The 13,964-nt window shown below is 54.6% G+C and overlaps 1 protein-coding gene across 2 annotated transcripts in view; it reads right to left on the reverse strand.

Annotated features, from left to right (window-relative positions):
• Zfpm1 (zinc finger protein, FOG family member 1) overlaps nucleotides 1-13,964 on the reverse strand; it is a 60,826-nt gene that overhangs the window by 20,938 nt on the left and 25,924 nt on the right. For both annotated transcript variants that reach the window (XM_052728551.1, XM_052728552.1), the window contains exon 3: nucleotides 12,825-12,974. In XM_052728551.1, coding sequence (XP_052584511.1) covers nucleotides 12,825-12,974 — 150 coding nt within the window. The remainder of the gene's footprint in view (nucleotides 1-12,824; nucleotides 12,975-13,964) is intronic.

Raw genomic sequence — 13,964 nt, forward strand, 5'->3', positions numbered from 1 at the left:
CTCGCAGAGTGCCTGGAGATGCCAGCCACCAGGGGAATGGGAATCAGTCAGTTGGCTTCATAAAGACTGATTTCTGACACGCTTTGGTATTTCTGGCCAGGCTGGAATGACTGGGGGCCACCAGAAAGCTGGGTTCAAGTCCTGTAAGGATGTGATCCGCTCATACCAAGAAGCAGTTCTGTACCGGGGGTGGTGGTGCATGCTTTTAATCCCAGAACTTGGGAGGAAGAGGCAGGTGGATCTCAGTGAGTTTGAGGCCATCCTGGTCTACAAAGTGAGTTCCAGGACAGCCAGGATGGTTACACAGAGAAACCCTATCTCAGAAAAAAACCCAAAAAACAACTACCAAAAAAAAAAAAGCAGTTCTGAGTTCTGCTCTGAAGCACATATGTCCACTCTTGTGAAGGCAGCAAAGGATGCTGTTGGGACATACAGGTGCAAGCAGTGTCCACAACCAACAGGTATGGGTAAACTGGTCCATGGGTGCTGTACCAGGATCCTGGGAAGCCTCATGTGTCCTCTCCTCTTTGTGCCCAGGTCCCCTCCCTCTCACCTCACTGTTCCCAGTGGCGCAAACCTCAGAGGAAACAGGTGTCTAGCTCCCTAGATTGCCAGCCCTCAGGGATATTCCAGGCATCATGTGTCCCGGACCCAGAAGGATATCGTGCCTGGGAGAAGGGGCAGCTAGTCCCAGGGGGTGGAAGAACACCACTGCTTCTGTTCCCTATTTCTGTGAGCTGCTTTGCCTGCCCATCCAGCCTCCTCCTCAGGTCCAGGCACCACTCTGGTGGCCCTGGGGAGGAAAAGGCCAGCCTCAAGCTTCCTGTCTACAAAGAAGGTGCAGGGTGGGGTGTGTGTGTGGTCAGTTTGGCCTAGGGTCTGGGTCACTGGGAACTCCAATCACTGGTGCTGGGTTGGAGGGCTGGTCCAGAGTGCGGAAGCCCTGCCCCTTCCAGCTAGCCCACGGCCTCTCCCTGGTCTCTGGGACTGTGCATGTTGAGTATTGATTTTTTGACATGGAACAACAGTCAGCCTTTATCGGCTGAACCCTGGCCCTTGCTAATGGCAGATCTGGGTCCACCTGGGAAGAGCAGGTTATGCAGGGTGGGGCTTTTCCTTCCTGGGATCTTGGGGGCCTCTCACCACCTGGGGTAACTGAGCTTGTTCTGGTGAAGAGTTGGCTCTCACAGAAGGTACATATATAGGCTGTAATGGAGCAAGGGATGCCTTCCTCCTGAACAGTGCCTAGGTGGCTGTAACTTGCTCCTCCTAGGCCCTTGTATGGCTCAGAGCCAGGATTCTAGCTCTGATCACCCCTACTGAACCTGGAGACAGGACTCCTTGGAGAGGGACACTAGTTCTTTCTCTTCAGGGCATAGCCAAAGCAGCCAGACCAGCATAGCCTGAGCCGCCATTACTCCCTCAACAGACACACAGATCCCTTAGTGGCTTGGGTGCCACACCCAGGCGAGGAGCTCTTTCCTACCTACCCCACTTGCCTGAGGAGGCTGAGAGTCATGGCTTCCATGTTGCCTTGAAGCGTGTGTGTGTGTGTGTGTGTGTGTGTGTGTGTGTGTGTATGTGTGTGTGTGTGTGTGTGTGTGTGTGTGTGTGTGTGTGTGTGTATGTCTTGACTAGGCTTCTCTAAGATCTCCATGCTAGGTGTTTCACCATCTCCGCCCCCCCAGGATGGGAACAGAGGAAGCCCCATCAGCTTAGAGCACCCCATCTTCCTGTCTACTTGTGATGGCATGGACACTCTGGTCCTTGCCCAGAGCCTGGCTTCACCTGGCTCCAGCTCAGTGCACTCACCGACCTTGCCTTCATCCCTTTGCCTTCTGGTGCCACAGTTTCTGGTCTAAGTGGTCAGAAGGGTGGGTATGAGGGCATGTGAAGGTCTGGAATGTGGCTGCTGTTGCCAAGGGTGAAAAGGTGAGTCCTCTCCTACCTGGAGTGACAGCTGTCCGCCTTGCCTACAGGCACTCACATCTTGGGGCCAAGAGTTGAGAGTGAGGCAGGAGCTGGGGAGGCCAGCCCGTCGGGATGTGGCTACCACCTGGAGCACATCGGTCCTCCAGGGCCCGAGCACCTGCTGACCCTCTGCGCACAGACCAGAGGCCCCTACGAAGGAGGTATATGCAAATGGGGTGTCTGAGGTCTTGGCTACAGGGTTCCCAATCTCTCTGGATGTTAGGCCTGCACCCCAGGGTGAGTCAGGCACTGCGCAAGTTGAGAGGCAAGGAGGCTTAAAGGCTCGTTAGCATTTCCCCTCAGAAGAGTCATCTGCAGTAGCCTTGGCCTTCGAAGCCTCTGTCGACTTCATCTTGAATTTGGAGGCCAGGGATCACATTGGGATACTGGAAGTTCAAACCCAAGCCTCTGACCTGACTCTGACCTTCAAGCTCCCTAACTGGAAAAGGGAAGAGGATGGCATGGTGTGAGCAGGGGCTGGTGTGGGTTCAGGAAAGGGACCTGCCCTAGATTCACATGTCTCCTACTGCAGCTCCCTGCTGACCCTGGAATCAGGCACCCAGCGTGGCTGGGCCTTGGAGCTTGTGGTCCTGGGGCACCTGTCCCGCCTGTCCACTTTCTGCATGTGATCTAGAATGCAGAGGCTTTGGGGGTAGGCCTGGGGCAGGGGGAGTTTGGGCAGAACTAGGCAAAGGCAGGGGTGGGAGACAGTACTCAGCTTGATGGCTCCATGTACCAGTGGAGCTGTGGCCAAGCCTGTCAGGTTCAGGAACTTCCTACAGCATTCCTATGGAGTCTGCATCTCTCAAAATGATTCCCACTCTCTTGTATAACTTTTTCCCCCCTCAAGACAGGGTTTATCTATGTAGTCCTGGCTGTCCTGGAATTCACTCTGTAGTGATCTCTCAAATTCAGAGATCCACCTGCCTCTGCCTCCCAAGTGTTGGGATTAAAGGCATGCGCTACCACTGCCCGGCTCTTGTAGAGACTTTTTTAAGGGTCAAAATGTCCTCTGGCTTCACTACAATGGCCATCCTTGCTGTTCTTCAGTTCACACTCATGGTCTTTCTGGATAAATTCGCAGGGCTCCATCAAGTCTCTGCTTGGGCAGCAAAGGGTTGTGGCAGGCCTTGGTTAGAGGGCTCCATCCAACACACCCCACACAAGTCATATGGAGGGGGGCACGGAGGCTCAGTGGATTGAAGGACAAATCCAAAGCCTATGGTGATTCCAGGGGACCTGGAGAGACCAGCTGGGGGCAGGGCTGGGTGGGCAGGGCCCCCATGAGACACAATAAGGTATGATAGCATCTTGCCTCATCTCAGGCCGCGCTGGGCCCTTGCGTGCAGGATATGACCAGCCCTCGAGCCGACGGCGGCCCCTTTGTCCCATCTCTGGGGACCGATCTTATCGGCTGCGTCCACCGCCTCCATAATGGAAAAAACGCAGCGAGGAAATCAAAAGTTACGCACAGAGATAGAGGGGTAATAAATAAATAAATAAATAAGGAGCCGTCGTGGCTATGGGGAAGGGGCACCTCTCAAAGAACAGAGATATGTCATAGGGCTGGCAGGGAGTGGGTGGGGGTTGCTTCCTGGCTCCCATCCTGGGTCTGGGTAAGTCTTGACAGCATGCTGGGTCTCACGAGGGAGGTGGGGAGTCTCATAAATGCTGCTCATATAAGGGCAGTGCTGCCCAAACTAAGCAGAGCTGCCTCAGTTTCCCTTCTAGGGCAGGGTAAGACAGAGAGGGGAGGGAACATTTCCCAGTACCTATGGGTCCCAGTACTGTGCCTTGGACCCGGGACCTGTGTAGATTCCAGTTGTGGGTGTAGGGAAGCACAAGCTTGCTCCACTTTGGCCTTACCCTAGTCACCCTGTCCATATCCCAGAGAGAAAGGACAGCTTTCTGGATGAGGCCATCATTGCTACCAGTAAAAACGAGAGGAATGAGAACATAGACCCAAGGTCACCTCATGCTCCTGTCTTATTTCCACTAGATGGATACTGGCGGTCATGATAGAAATAGCTGGAGCAGATGTGGCTCCGGCCAGGACTGGGCATGACAGAGAAGAGAGAACTAACTGGCAGTCTGCGTCCGCTCTTACTCCTGGGGTGACAGTGCTAGCAAGTGCGATTTGCCAGTGATGGTCACAGTGCCAGGGGCACTGTTAGTCAGGGTACCCGTGGCCAGGAAGCCAGTGACGGCACTGAAGACGGTAACGACACTGGGGCTCAGGGCAGCAGCAGTGACCACACAGGTGGCATCATCAGCCATGGCACCAGGAACAACAGCTGTCCCCTACCACACACACTGCTCTGTGGCAGTCCCCTACCACACACACAGCTCTGTGGCCACTGTTCTAAAGAGACCACGACTTAGGGTTGCAATGACATGCAGACCTTGTAACCAGGGAGGGGACAGGAGGGAAACTGCTGGAAGGCAGTGGTGGAAGCTCCCCTGGCAAGGACCAAGCTCCTAGGACCTGCCTTGCTGATGTCTAGGCCAGCTGTGGGACTGCTGGCTGGGCAGGAAGCCGGTGGGAGGGCAGAGAAGGAAGCGACTTGATTAGCGCCGCCACCGAGATAGCGTGCTCTGGCCACAGACAGCGGGTCCCGGAAGGGGGTGAGGTCAGTAGGCCACATGCGGTGGGTAGCCAGGCCTGGGGCCCCTTCTAGGGCTCCACCTGCATTTCCCACTGGATGTCCTATTGTCTGTCCACTTACCCTCTCTGCCTACAGTGTCCAGTGAGATCCCCTTGTGCTGAGACTTCATGGTAGGTAATAGACACTCCCAAGAGGTAGGTTTGCTCAGTTCTCCCCGGAACTGCCCATCTTGCTTGTCTGCCTCAGTTTCTACATCTGTCGTGGGGTACCACAGTGCCTCCTGCTGCCTGGATAGTGAACTCTCATTTCTTCTGAAGTCTTTTCTGGGCTCTCTTTCTACCAACACAGCAGCCAATGGGATCTGCTCCTAGAGCAGACCTACCTGGCATGCTTGGTCCCCTGATGCCATTACACCAGCTGTACCTTAGGGGCCATTTATCAGGTGTCAGAAAGAGCTCTGTACGAATCCTGGGCCCTGGAGTTCATAGCCATTGGCCCTGCCCCCATGTCTCAGCCACCTTTCTGTCCCTTGGTGACTGGCTGCCACTCCAGCTGCTGCTCGGATGGAGTCCTCAAACCTGAGATCTGTAACAGGCTGGCATGTACCCAGTGCTCAATGTATGAGAAACAAAGAGGGCATGGGAGCCAGCATGGGGAGGGGGCAGTTTGACAGGTCACCTGGGTAGTAGTGCTAGTGACAGCCACTTCTACAGTTTCCAGGGCCCAAGGCCTCAGAACAGTTGTCAAGGTGGAATCGGAGCCACAGCTAGCCCAGGACTCGTGTGGGCAGGGCCAGGGTGTCCATCTCCATCTGTCAGCCATCCTCCCATGGCCCATGCTGACCCGAGGCTATGACCTCTGAACCTTGTTTCCAGGACAATCACCTGCTTACCACCACAGTCCCTCCTTGATGGGGCCCTCTACCTCTGCGCCTCCTTTCTCCTCACCTGCATTTAGATCTAGTTGTGTACATTCAGCTCAGGCCTTTCACCGTGGCTTCTGCCCCAACACACTAGTTTGGGTGGCTGATGATTTATTGGCTCAGAAAGCCCCACTCTGACACCATCTAGAATCGTCTCTGGCCTCAGACACGGAGGTAGAAGTGTCTCCATACATCCCAGGAGAGCAAGGCCCTCCCTGTGTCTTTCCAGCCCCCGAGAGTGACTGCCCTAGGAGGTAGTCAGTGACTATCCAGGAAGAATATGCCTGACTGTAAAGATATAATTTCCTTAGGATTTTTCATCCATCTCTTAGCCTCAGATTGTTCATAGCAACCCTGGGGTCTCAGAACAACATGAGTCTTCAAAGGGACTCCAAACTGCTGGGTTGGTCTCTGAAGCTGACCCCAGAGTGACCCCTGCCATCTACTAGTGCCCCCTCCCCCGCTGGCTAATCTAAGACAAATAGGCCTATCACCCGCCACGCCAGGCCCCATGATAACACAAAATAGCTGGAATGATTTTTCCCACCCACACATGCCAGCTAGACGGTCGTGGGGAGGGGAGCATGGCCAGCTATCGGCCCATCTCCCAGGCTGTCCATCAGGACGAGCCGTCCTGCCTCAGCCACCAGATAACAGGCCTTGAGGTTCACACAGAAACCCGGGCCTGCGAGATTAGTTAGCCGGACACAGTCTAGATAACAAGCTACCGCTCCATGGGAGGGAGGGGTCCCCATCTCCTGCTTCCTTGGGACCCTGGGCCGGAGATCTGGCTGGGGCCTCCAACAGGAAATGGTCAACAACATCTTCTGTGGCCCTAGTAGCAGCCCTTCCACCCTGAGACTGTGGGATGCTCTAACTCTGATCTGCTCTCCCAGGCAGCTGATCAAAGACCCTCCCAACGTCTTTCAGAATCTCCACTGTGCAGCCAGGAATTTCGGGATTGGGTGTGGCCCAGAGGTGGAGTGCTTTCCTAGTGCGTTTGAGGGCTAGGATTTTATCCCTGGCACCATGACAAGGCTGTGAGGGCTGCCCTCAAACTCTATGGCTCATAACCCTGCCCCGTCTATGCCCAGCACCATCTCTCCCCACGCTCACCCTAGCCCTAAGGCTCCATCATGCCATGCCCAGTGCCCTAGGCCTTTTGCATATTCCAGCTCCTTGCCTGAACACCTCCCTTCACCCTAATTTGCCTTTCAGTTGTCAGCTTAGAGATGGGGTCCTTCTCTGGTGCTGCCATCTGCTCTCCCACTTGGCCTTGACACTCAGCCATCCCCTTTGCTGACTGACACTGCTCAGGGACACACTGGCCTGGTACATGGCCACCCTTCCTGGCCCTGCCTCCAGGAGCTGGGATGGGCTGACTGGCTCTCACTCAGTTCATAGCAGCTCCTGGAAAGAGTTCTGGGCTCCAAGAAACTCCTGGGTAGAAGAGAAACAGTCCTTTCTGACTTTTCTTTCCTCTACACGCTGCCTGGGCAGCTGGGCTTTGGGGTCTCAGCACACAGCTGGGCTTCCTCAGGCCAGGGCTGTGGGGTCAGCTGTGCCCCTTGATCTCAGCTGTAAGGAACCACAGGACTCCTCTTCCCTGCTCTACTTTGTCTCTGGAACTTGGGGTGGGTTTACAGGTCTTAATCCTTCCCAAGGACCGTGTGCTCCAGGAAGAATTCTACAGTCGCCTCCTTTCCAAAACTGGGCATGGGAAGAGGTGCTGAACACAGGGTGCTACCTCCTTCCCAGCCAGTGCTTTCCTCTTCCACCCTCCCCGGGCCTCAGGATGCTGCCAGACCTTGGCCTAGCACCTTGACCCTGTATGGGGAAGCGGCCATGGCAGACCTGCTTATTCTCTCTGTCGCTGGCCTGTCTCTCTGCATAGATCCTCCCAGGAGGTCAGGCTGGGGCCCAGCCCAATGTGAATCCTGACATGGACTCGGGGCAGTGAGCCTGAAGGAGCTCAGGCGGCTCTTCTGCTGCCTGTCCTTCAACCCCTGGAAACCTCCAGGGGTTTCCAGAACTGAGAACTGGGTCCTGCTTGGGGATGGTTGAAGGAGTGGTCCTGGGTCACCTAGCATGTCCACATGGTGCTGGTGTGCTTGGCGTAGCTGTCTCAAGTCACCCTCAGGTCCTCTTGCCCTTCCTCTTACAGTCTGCCTCAACTTCAGGCTCGGCCCCTGGATCCTGCTCTCAAATAGTGGCGACCAGAGTAAGTTCCAGGCTCAAGACACTCAAGGGGAAGAAGAACACTGCTGGAGTCCTGCAGATTCCTGACCCTCACCGCTAGCTATGGCTGCACTCATACTGACAGAGGGTGGAACTCTCTGGGTCTCTCCATTCACTTTACCAGAAAGCACACCCCAGGGGATGGTTTGAGGCCCCCATCATGACTCAATGTGCATCCCATTCTAGTACCTGCTCTGGCCTCCCAGACAGACACTGGGAGGGAGTGGGAGAGAGATTCATCACAGATGGAGTGCCACTCTGTTGGCACAGGCAGCATCACATAGCTGGTGTACAGATGGCATGCATGGAGCCTTTGGGGGACCTGGGAAAGTCATGGTCCCTCTGTGTCCCAGATCCCCCAGTTCTATGGAGTCTTAGGGAAGGAACTGGGTAGGCTATCAATCCCTTTGCTGAGGCCAGCACTGGAGGAATCCCTAGGAAGAGGACTCCACACCAGGCTACCTGACTAACAGCAGCTCGTTCATTTCTTCTCTTCTGCTACTTGCTCAAGATCATGTCAGATGGGCCATGAGGGCCAGGGCAGGGGTGCTGACAGAGTTAGATGGGACTTGTATCCTGACAGGACTGATGTGTCTGCAAGCCGCGTCCTCCTGACATTAAGGGAAGGTGATAGGAAGAGTGACACTGAGGGGCACCAGGCATGGGGACAGGTCCCCACATTCCACAACAAGGCAGCTGGGCAAGGTTACAGATCTACTTTCAAGCCCTCCGCATAGCTGGATTTGAAACGGCCACCACTCCTGCAAACAAGGTCATTTCAAAGATGACAACTCAGACTTTCTCCTTTCTATTCTTCTTCCCAATTAGAACTCAGCTGAGGACCAAGAGAAGCCAGGACTGGTTTCAGCAAGGGTATCCCAAACCCTGTACACAACTTCCCGAGTTCTCTTTCCACAGTGTGATGATCTGTGGCTCCCTCAGACCCAGGGTGTGTCCCTGCTATGCCTCAGGAGCACATAAGCCTTCCTGTTCCAATCCTCCGTTTTCCCCTCACCTGATGGGCCCTGGGCAGCAGCCCCTCTGACTCCACTCTCCCTTGGCTCATGGACTGCTAAGGCTCCAAGCTCTCCGGGCCTTGGCATGGCCATTCCTTTCTTGTGAGCTCTGCTCTCTGGCATCTACAAACCTCTCAGACAGCAAGACACAGCAAACCTTAGAAGGACCATCAAGGTCCTCTCATTCTACAGAGCACCATCTGGTTTGTTCTGAGCACTGAGAGCAGGGCTACCCTGTCTTGTGCACATATGGACTTTTATCACACGAGGTCTGAAGGCACTTTCCTGGCATTTTCCTTGGGGTTTATAATCTACATGGGGCGACACCATCCCCACTGCCCAGAAGAGGGTGCTGAGACCACACTGTGGGGTCAGTACAAAGCAGGACTCTGGGCAGTGTGTGGCCATCAGATCTGCAACAAGACATTGCCCATTGTGTTGCTCAGGTGCAAATGTAATGCAAAATCAGCTGCTGGAGGGGTTTCTGAACCCTGAAGGTTTGCTTGCACCCCTGTATGAGGGAAACCAGGTGCCTAGTAGGTGGCAAGTTGGAGGGCCACAACGACTCTCCCCAACTCCATTTTTACAGACTATGAAACTGAGGTTCAGAGGTCAGCAGGCCACCCATAGACACTCAGCAAAGCTGGGCTCCTGCAGCATGGAAGAACTGATTGGCCAGTATCTGGCAAGACACAGAACTCGTGATGATGGATGAAAACATCATTGTGCACTACCCCCAGACTGTGGAGTGCTACAGTCATCAAGTACCAGACAGGGGCAGAGGGAACTAAACACAGTGACAGAACCAGAAGAGGACAGGAAATCATGACAGTGATGGTGATTGACACGACCTTGGGGCTGCACTCTAGTGTTGATAAAGCTCTTGAGCAAGTACAACTATACTTGGATCTGCAGCAGTCAAGTGACTACTCCTGGGTATCACTGGCAGCATGGAAACTAGGAGGCCACATGCCGGTTTCTTGGGGGTCTTTCCCCCCCTTTTCCATTTCCCCTGTGCGTGCGTGCGTGTGTGTGTGTGTGTGTGTGTGTGTGTGTGTGTGTGTGTGTGTTTTCGCGCGCATGCGCATGTGTGCGTGTGTGCATGTTGATGCTGGTAGTCATCCTTGATCACTCTTCCACCTTATTCATTGAGGCAGGGTCTCTCAAGCAGACAGAGGTCACTAATGACCAGTACTGTTAGCTACCTTGCTCTGGGGATCCTCTGTCTCCGTCGGGAACTACAACAGGTGGGCTGCTATGTCCAATTGGCATTTATGTGAAACACCAATCTTCATGCTTATGTGGCAAACACTAATTGCTAAGCCATTTTGCCAGCTCTTCCTGGAGGACTTTTCTTCATCTGCTCTAGGCCTGGGCCATCAGGCCATGAGCTGTCTCACATCTGTACATCTGCTATGAAGAAGCCCTGAGACCAGGCGCTTTGACAGCCACTTTCTGGGGCCTGTTGAAGTCCTGTCTCATCTAGAGAGGAATCTGATGGGTGGTCCTTGATACTTATAAGCCTGGGAAGCAACATCAGATTGTGTTCGGGATGGGCAGAGCCCTCTGGAGATCCCAGCCCCGGACTGTCAGCTCTGTCATGGGTCCAGTGACCACCTCACTTCAGGCAGAATAGATGGGAATGGGTTCAGGTCCAGGCACTTCTCTGAGCCAGACAGAGCCAGAGGGAGACTTGGAGTCCAAGCCAGCTCTATACCTTCTCTCCAGAGAGGAACAGTGGAAGATACCTCTCAGGCGGGTTCCCTGGAACAGGCAGGGTGGGTGCTGGGACCTGCTGGAAGAGGGCTACAGGCCAGAGGTCAGAAAGAGTCAAAGGCAACCAGCAAGGCAAAAGTAGCCACTTGGTCTGTCACCAGACTGGGCACTGCCTTCAGGCCTTAACCCTACAACCTCATCACAGGCTCGGGCGGCCCTGGAGATAAGAGCCCCCTGGGCCTCTCCAGCAGCTTCCCACTAGGTGATAAGCACGGCCTGTGTGGGAGCTGATAGGCAATGGCTACCACGGCGGTTGGCCAGCAGCCACTTATCAACCCCATCGCTGCCCACTGCACAGAAATTCCTATCTGTGGGAGCCGATAGGGTACCGCCTGGCCCCTGAGGATGCAAATAACTCGGGAAGCTGGGCTGTACCCTGACCCCAAACCACAGCCCATGGAGCACGGCCTTCACAGGGGCAGGGCGGGCTGCAAACTACAAGGGCCTTGCTTCTCCATCTAAAAAATGAAGTAATAACACTTATGTGGATAAGGACGGTGGGTAATGTTCAATACTGATGTTGATGGCCTGGCTTCTGGATCTCTGTAGCAGCAGTTCCCAGCCAGTGATGCTCTGCTCTGCACTGAAGTGGGTATGACACTCTGCTGGCTCCATGGTGCTGATGTAAAGACCATCCATGTGGCCACCGAAGTCCATAGACACACATGATCCCTGCCATCCCCAGCAGGCATTGTCCCCTTTATGCTCTTAGACATGGAACAGGGACACACAGGGATTCCTGGTGCTGAGTCAGTACTCACAGACTCCCTTCTAGCTGGAGAAACTGAGTCAGCATAAGGCTGGTTAGAAGTGGGGCAGTCTGAACACAAGGCTCTGCCCAGTTCCATGGCTTTGGGCATGTGAGTGGAAAAGGCTGACCTGTGGGTGGAGAAGGCCCTGGCACCCGTGAGATCAAGTGCAATTACTCCCATCATGGTACCGAGATCTGGGGACACTGGTCTCAACTGAGGACAGGACCCTGGGTCAGTGCCCAACTCCCACCAGGCACCCAGGAGGAGTGGACAAATTTGTCATACATCTCAGCCAGGTCATCTAGAGCCAAGAGGTGTGCTAAGCATCAATGTACTAAGGGATGGCAGAGGGGAGTGCCCCAAGACAACTAGCCATAGGGCATTCTGTGAGTGGACTCAGTTTCCATACAGGGTGCGGGTCCCCATTCTGACTGTGGCCTTCCGGGCCAACCCTTCCTCTCTGGCCTCAGGCTGTTATTTCATTGTGTACCCCTCAGTCACACCTGCCACTCATCTTCCTTTGCACTGGTGGCAGACAACACCAATGGTCTCCCATACTCTTCTAATGCCATAGGACCCCACCAAAACACCCATAGGTTCAGTTAAGAGTCCATTTCTACCCCTTTCCAATGTGGATCCCTAGTTCCCCAGGGGAGGAACAGGGTCTCTGCCCCGGCAAAGCTTCCTCTGATCCCTCAGCAAGACAAGACCCTTGACATGCCTTCTAGACACAGACAGGAATCTGGTTGTGAGAATTCCTACATGCTCATACACAGCTGACACTCAGTAACTGTGTACACATGTGCTTCCCACCCACACGCTCAGCCTCCCAACTCCTCCCTCCTTGATACACCCCTTATACGTACACCACTTAACCCACCTTACCTACTTGCCCTGCACAGTAGCCCTCAGCCTGCAATAAGAGCCCTGGAAATATCACTGACACCCCCACTGTGCTCCTGGGCCATGGTATCTGTTTATCAGAAGCAAGGGTACCATGACTGCCACATTCTGAGACCTGGGAGATCTGAGCCAGCTGCCAGTTCCAGCTTAGCATGTGACCAGCAGCACTCATTGCCTGAAGATGTGCAAAGGTACAGGCCTGACTGGCTTGTGGGGCTGATGGTAACTAGGAACCTCAGATAGGCTGCAGCCCCCAGGAAGAGCAGGTGTTCTCCTCCTCACACAAGTCTGAGCCCACCTGGGCACCAGCCAGCTTAGAATGCCAACCATCTGCTGTTGGGAAGACCCCAGACTGGCAGCTCCAGCTACATCCTCTCGACACCCCTCCAGGTGCCTGTTCCTGCTGTCATCTCTCAGTCTTCATTACCAGTCACACCAGACCCTCCAAATGCTTCTGTCTACACCACAGGCTCTGGGTGTGAGCACTCCAGAGTCCAACTCAGACCATATTGCTTGGGCCAACTGCACAGACCTGGGCACCAGTGCTCTCCAAGAATCCAAGATAACCTAGTCTCCAGCTAGCCCAGAAGGCTGCCCTGGGGTCATAGCAATGCTGTACTGGGCTAGTCAGCCTGGTTACCTGGCCCACTCCAGGGACTGGCCATGGCTGCCTCTTCTTCCTTTTCCTCTTTCTCTTCATCCTGGGGTGGCATCTCCAACTCCTGCCCCTCCATATCCTCGGGACCTTCTGGGGACTCAGGGGGTGCTGGCACTGTGGGTGTACTCACATCTGTAAAGAGGAAAACATTGTCACATTCTTTCTGGGCTAGCCTGTGACCAGGAGGGAAACGGAGGCTAGGGGGCACACAGTCACCTGCCCTCCTGCTTTATCTAATACTACAGGTTTCCTCTTGGCCTTAAAAAGCCCTCAGCCCCTGCTGATCACAGCAGTAATAATTATTCCTTAGCAGCTGTCTGTCACAGCCCAGTGCCCACCCAGTGCACCTAGGCCTGTGGCCTCTGGCTCACTGGTCTCTGCAACAGCTGGGCCCCTCCACCAGCCCCGCACCCAATTCCAGCCCAAAGGGCATGTTTGCCTTCCTGGCTGGCCAGATAACCAGTGTGGCCCCCGATCGATGCGCTCCTGTAAAGCCCCCTGGGTGACGTCATGGGAACAGCAGATTATTAATACCACGATAAGGGCTGTGATTAACATCAAATAAATCAATCTCATGGTATAAAAGTCCTATTATTTTTGGCTATAAATCAAAGTGGCTGGCATCTGAGCTCCAGCCACTGTGAGGAGCCGCGCTGGACCCGCCTGAACGTCAGATATGCTCTTGCGCCGTTATCGAGCCCATCACTGCGTTATCACAGCCGCTGGTGCCAGGTGCAGGCCTGGCTGTTTGTCCCAGATCCTTCCCGGCCCCACCCGCCTACCCTCTCAGCAGCCCCAGCTCCCCAATCAGATAAAGACCCGCTCCCCTGGAAGCCATGGGTCAAAGTCCAGTAGCCGCCAACCATTTGCCCTTTGGCAGCTCGGCCACAGCTGCCTTAGTGCAGCTCCTGCCGGTAGCACCGATGGTGAAGGAGATAAGGTAGCAGCCTATGAGCAAGGCCACTTGCTCTCCTGGAGGTCACCCAGCAGAAACTGAGGCTGAGAGGTGGTCGAGGGCCAGCCATAGTTGGCTTCACCCCTCAGTACTGTATGCCGGCAAAAGCAAAGCAAACAGTAACAATGAGTAAGGTCCTGACTGGAGCCTGGCCTGGCACCTGCCCC

Source organism: Peromyscus californicus, unplaced genomic scaffold (assembly GCF_007827085.1).
Source record: "Peromyscus californicus insignis strain IS unplaced genomic scaffold, ASM782708v3 Scaffold_8__1_contigs__length_139910024, whole genome shotgun sequence".
NCBI lineage: Eukaryota > Metazoa > Chordata > Mammalia > Rodentia > Cricetidae > Peromyscus > Peromyscus californicus.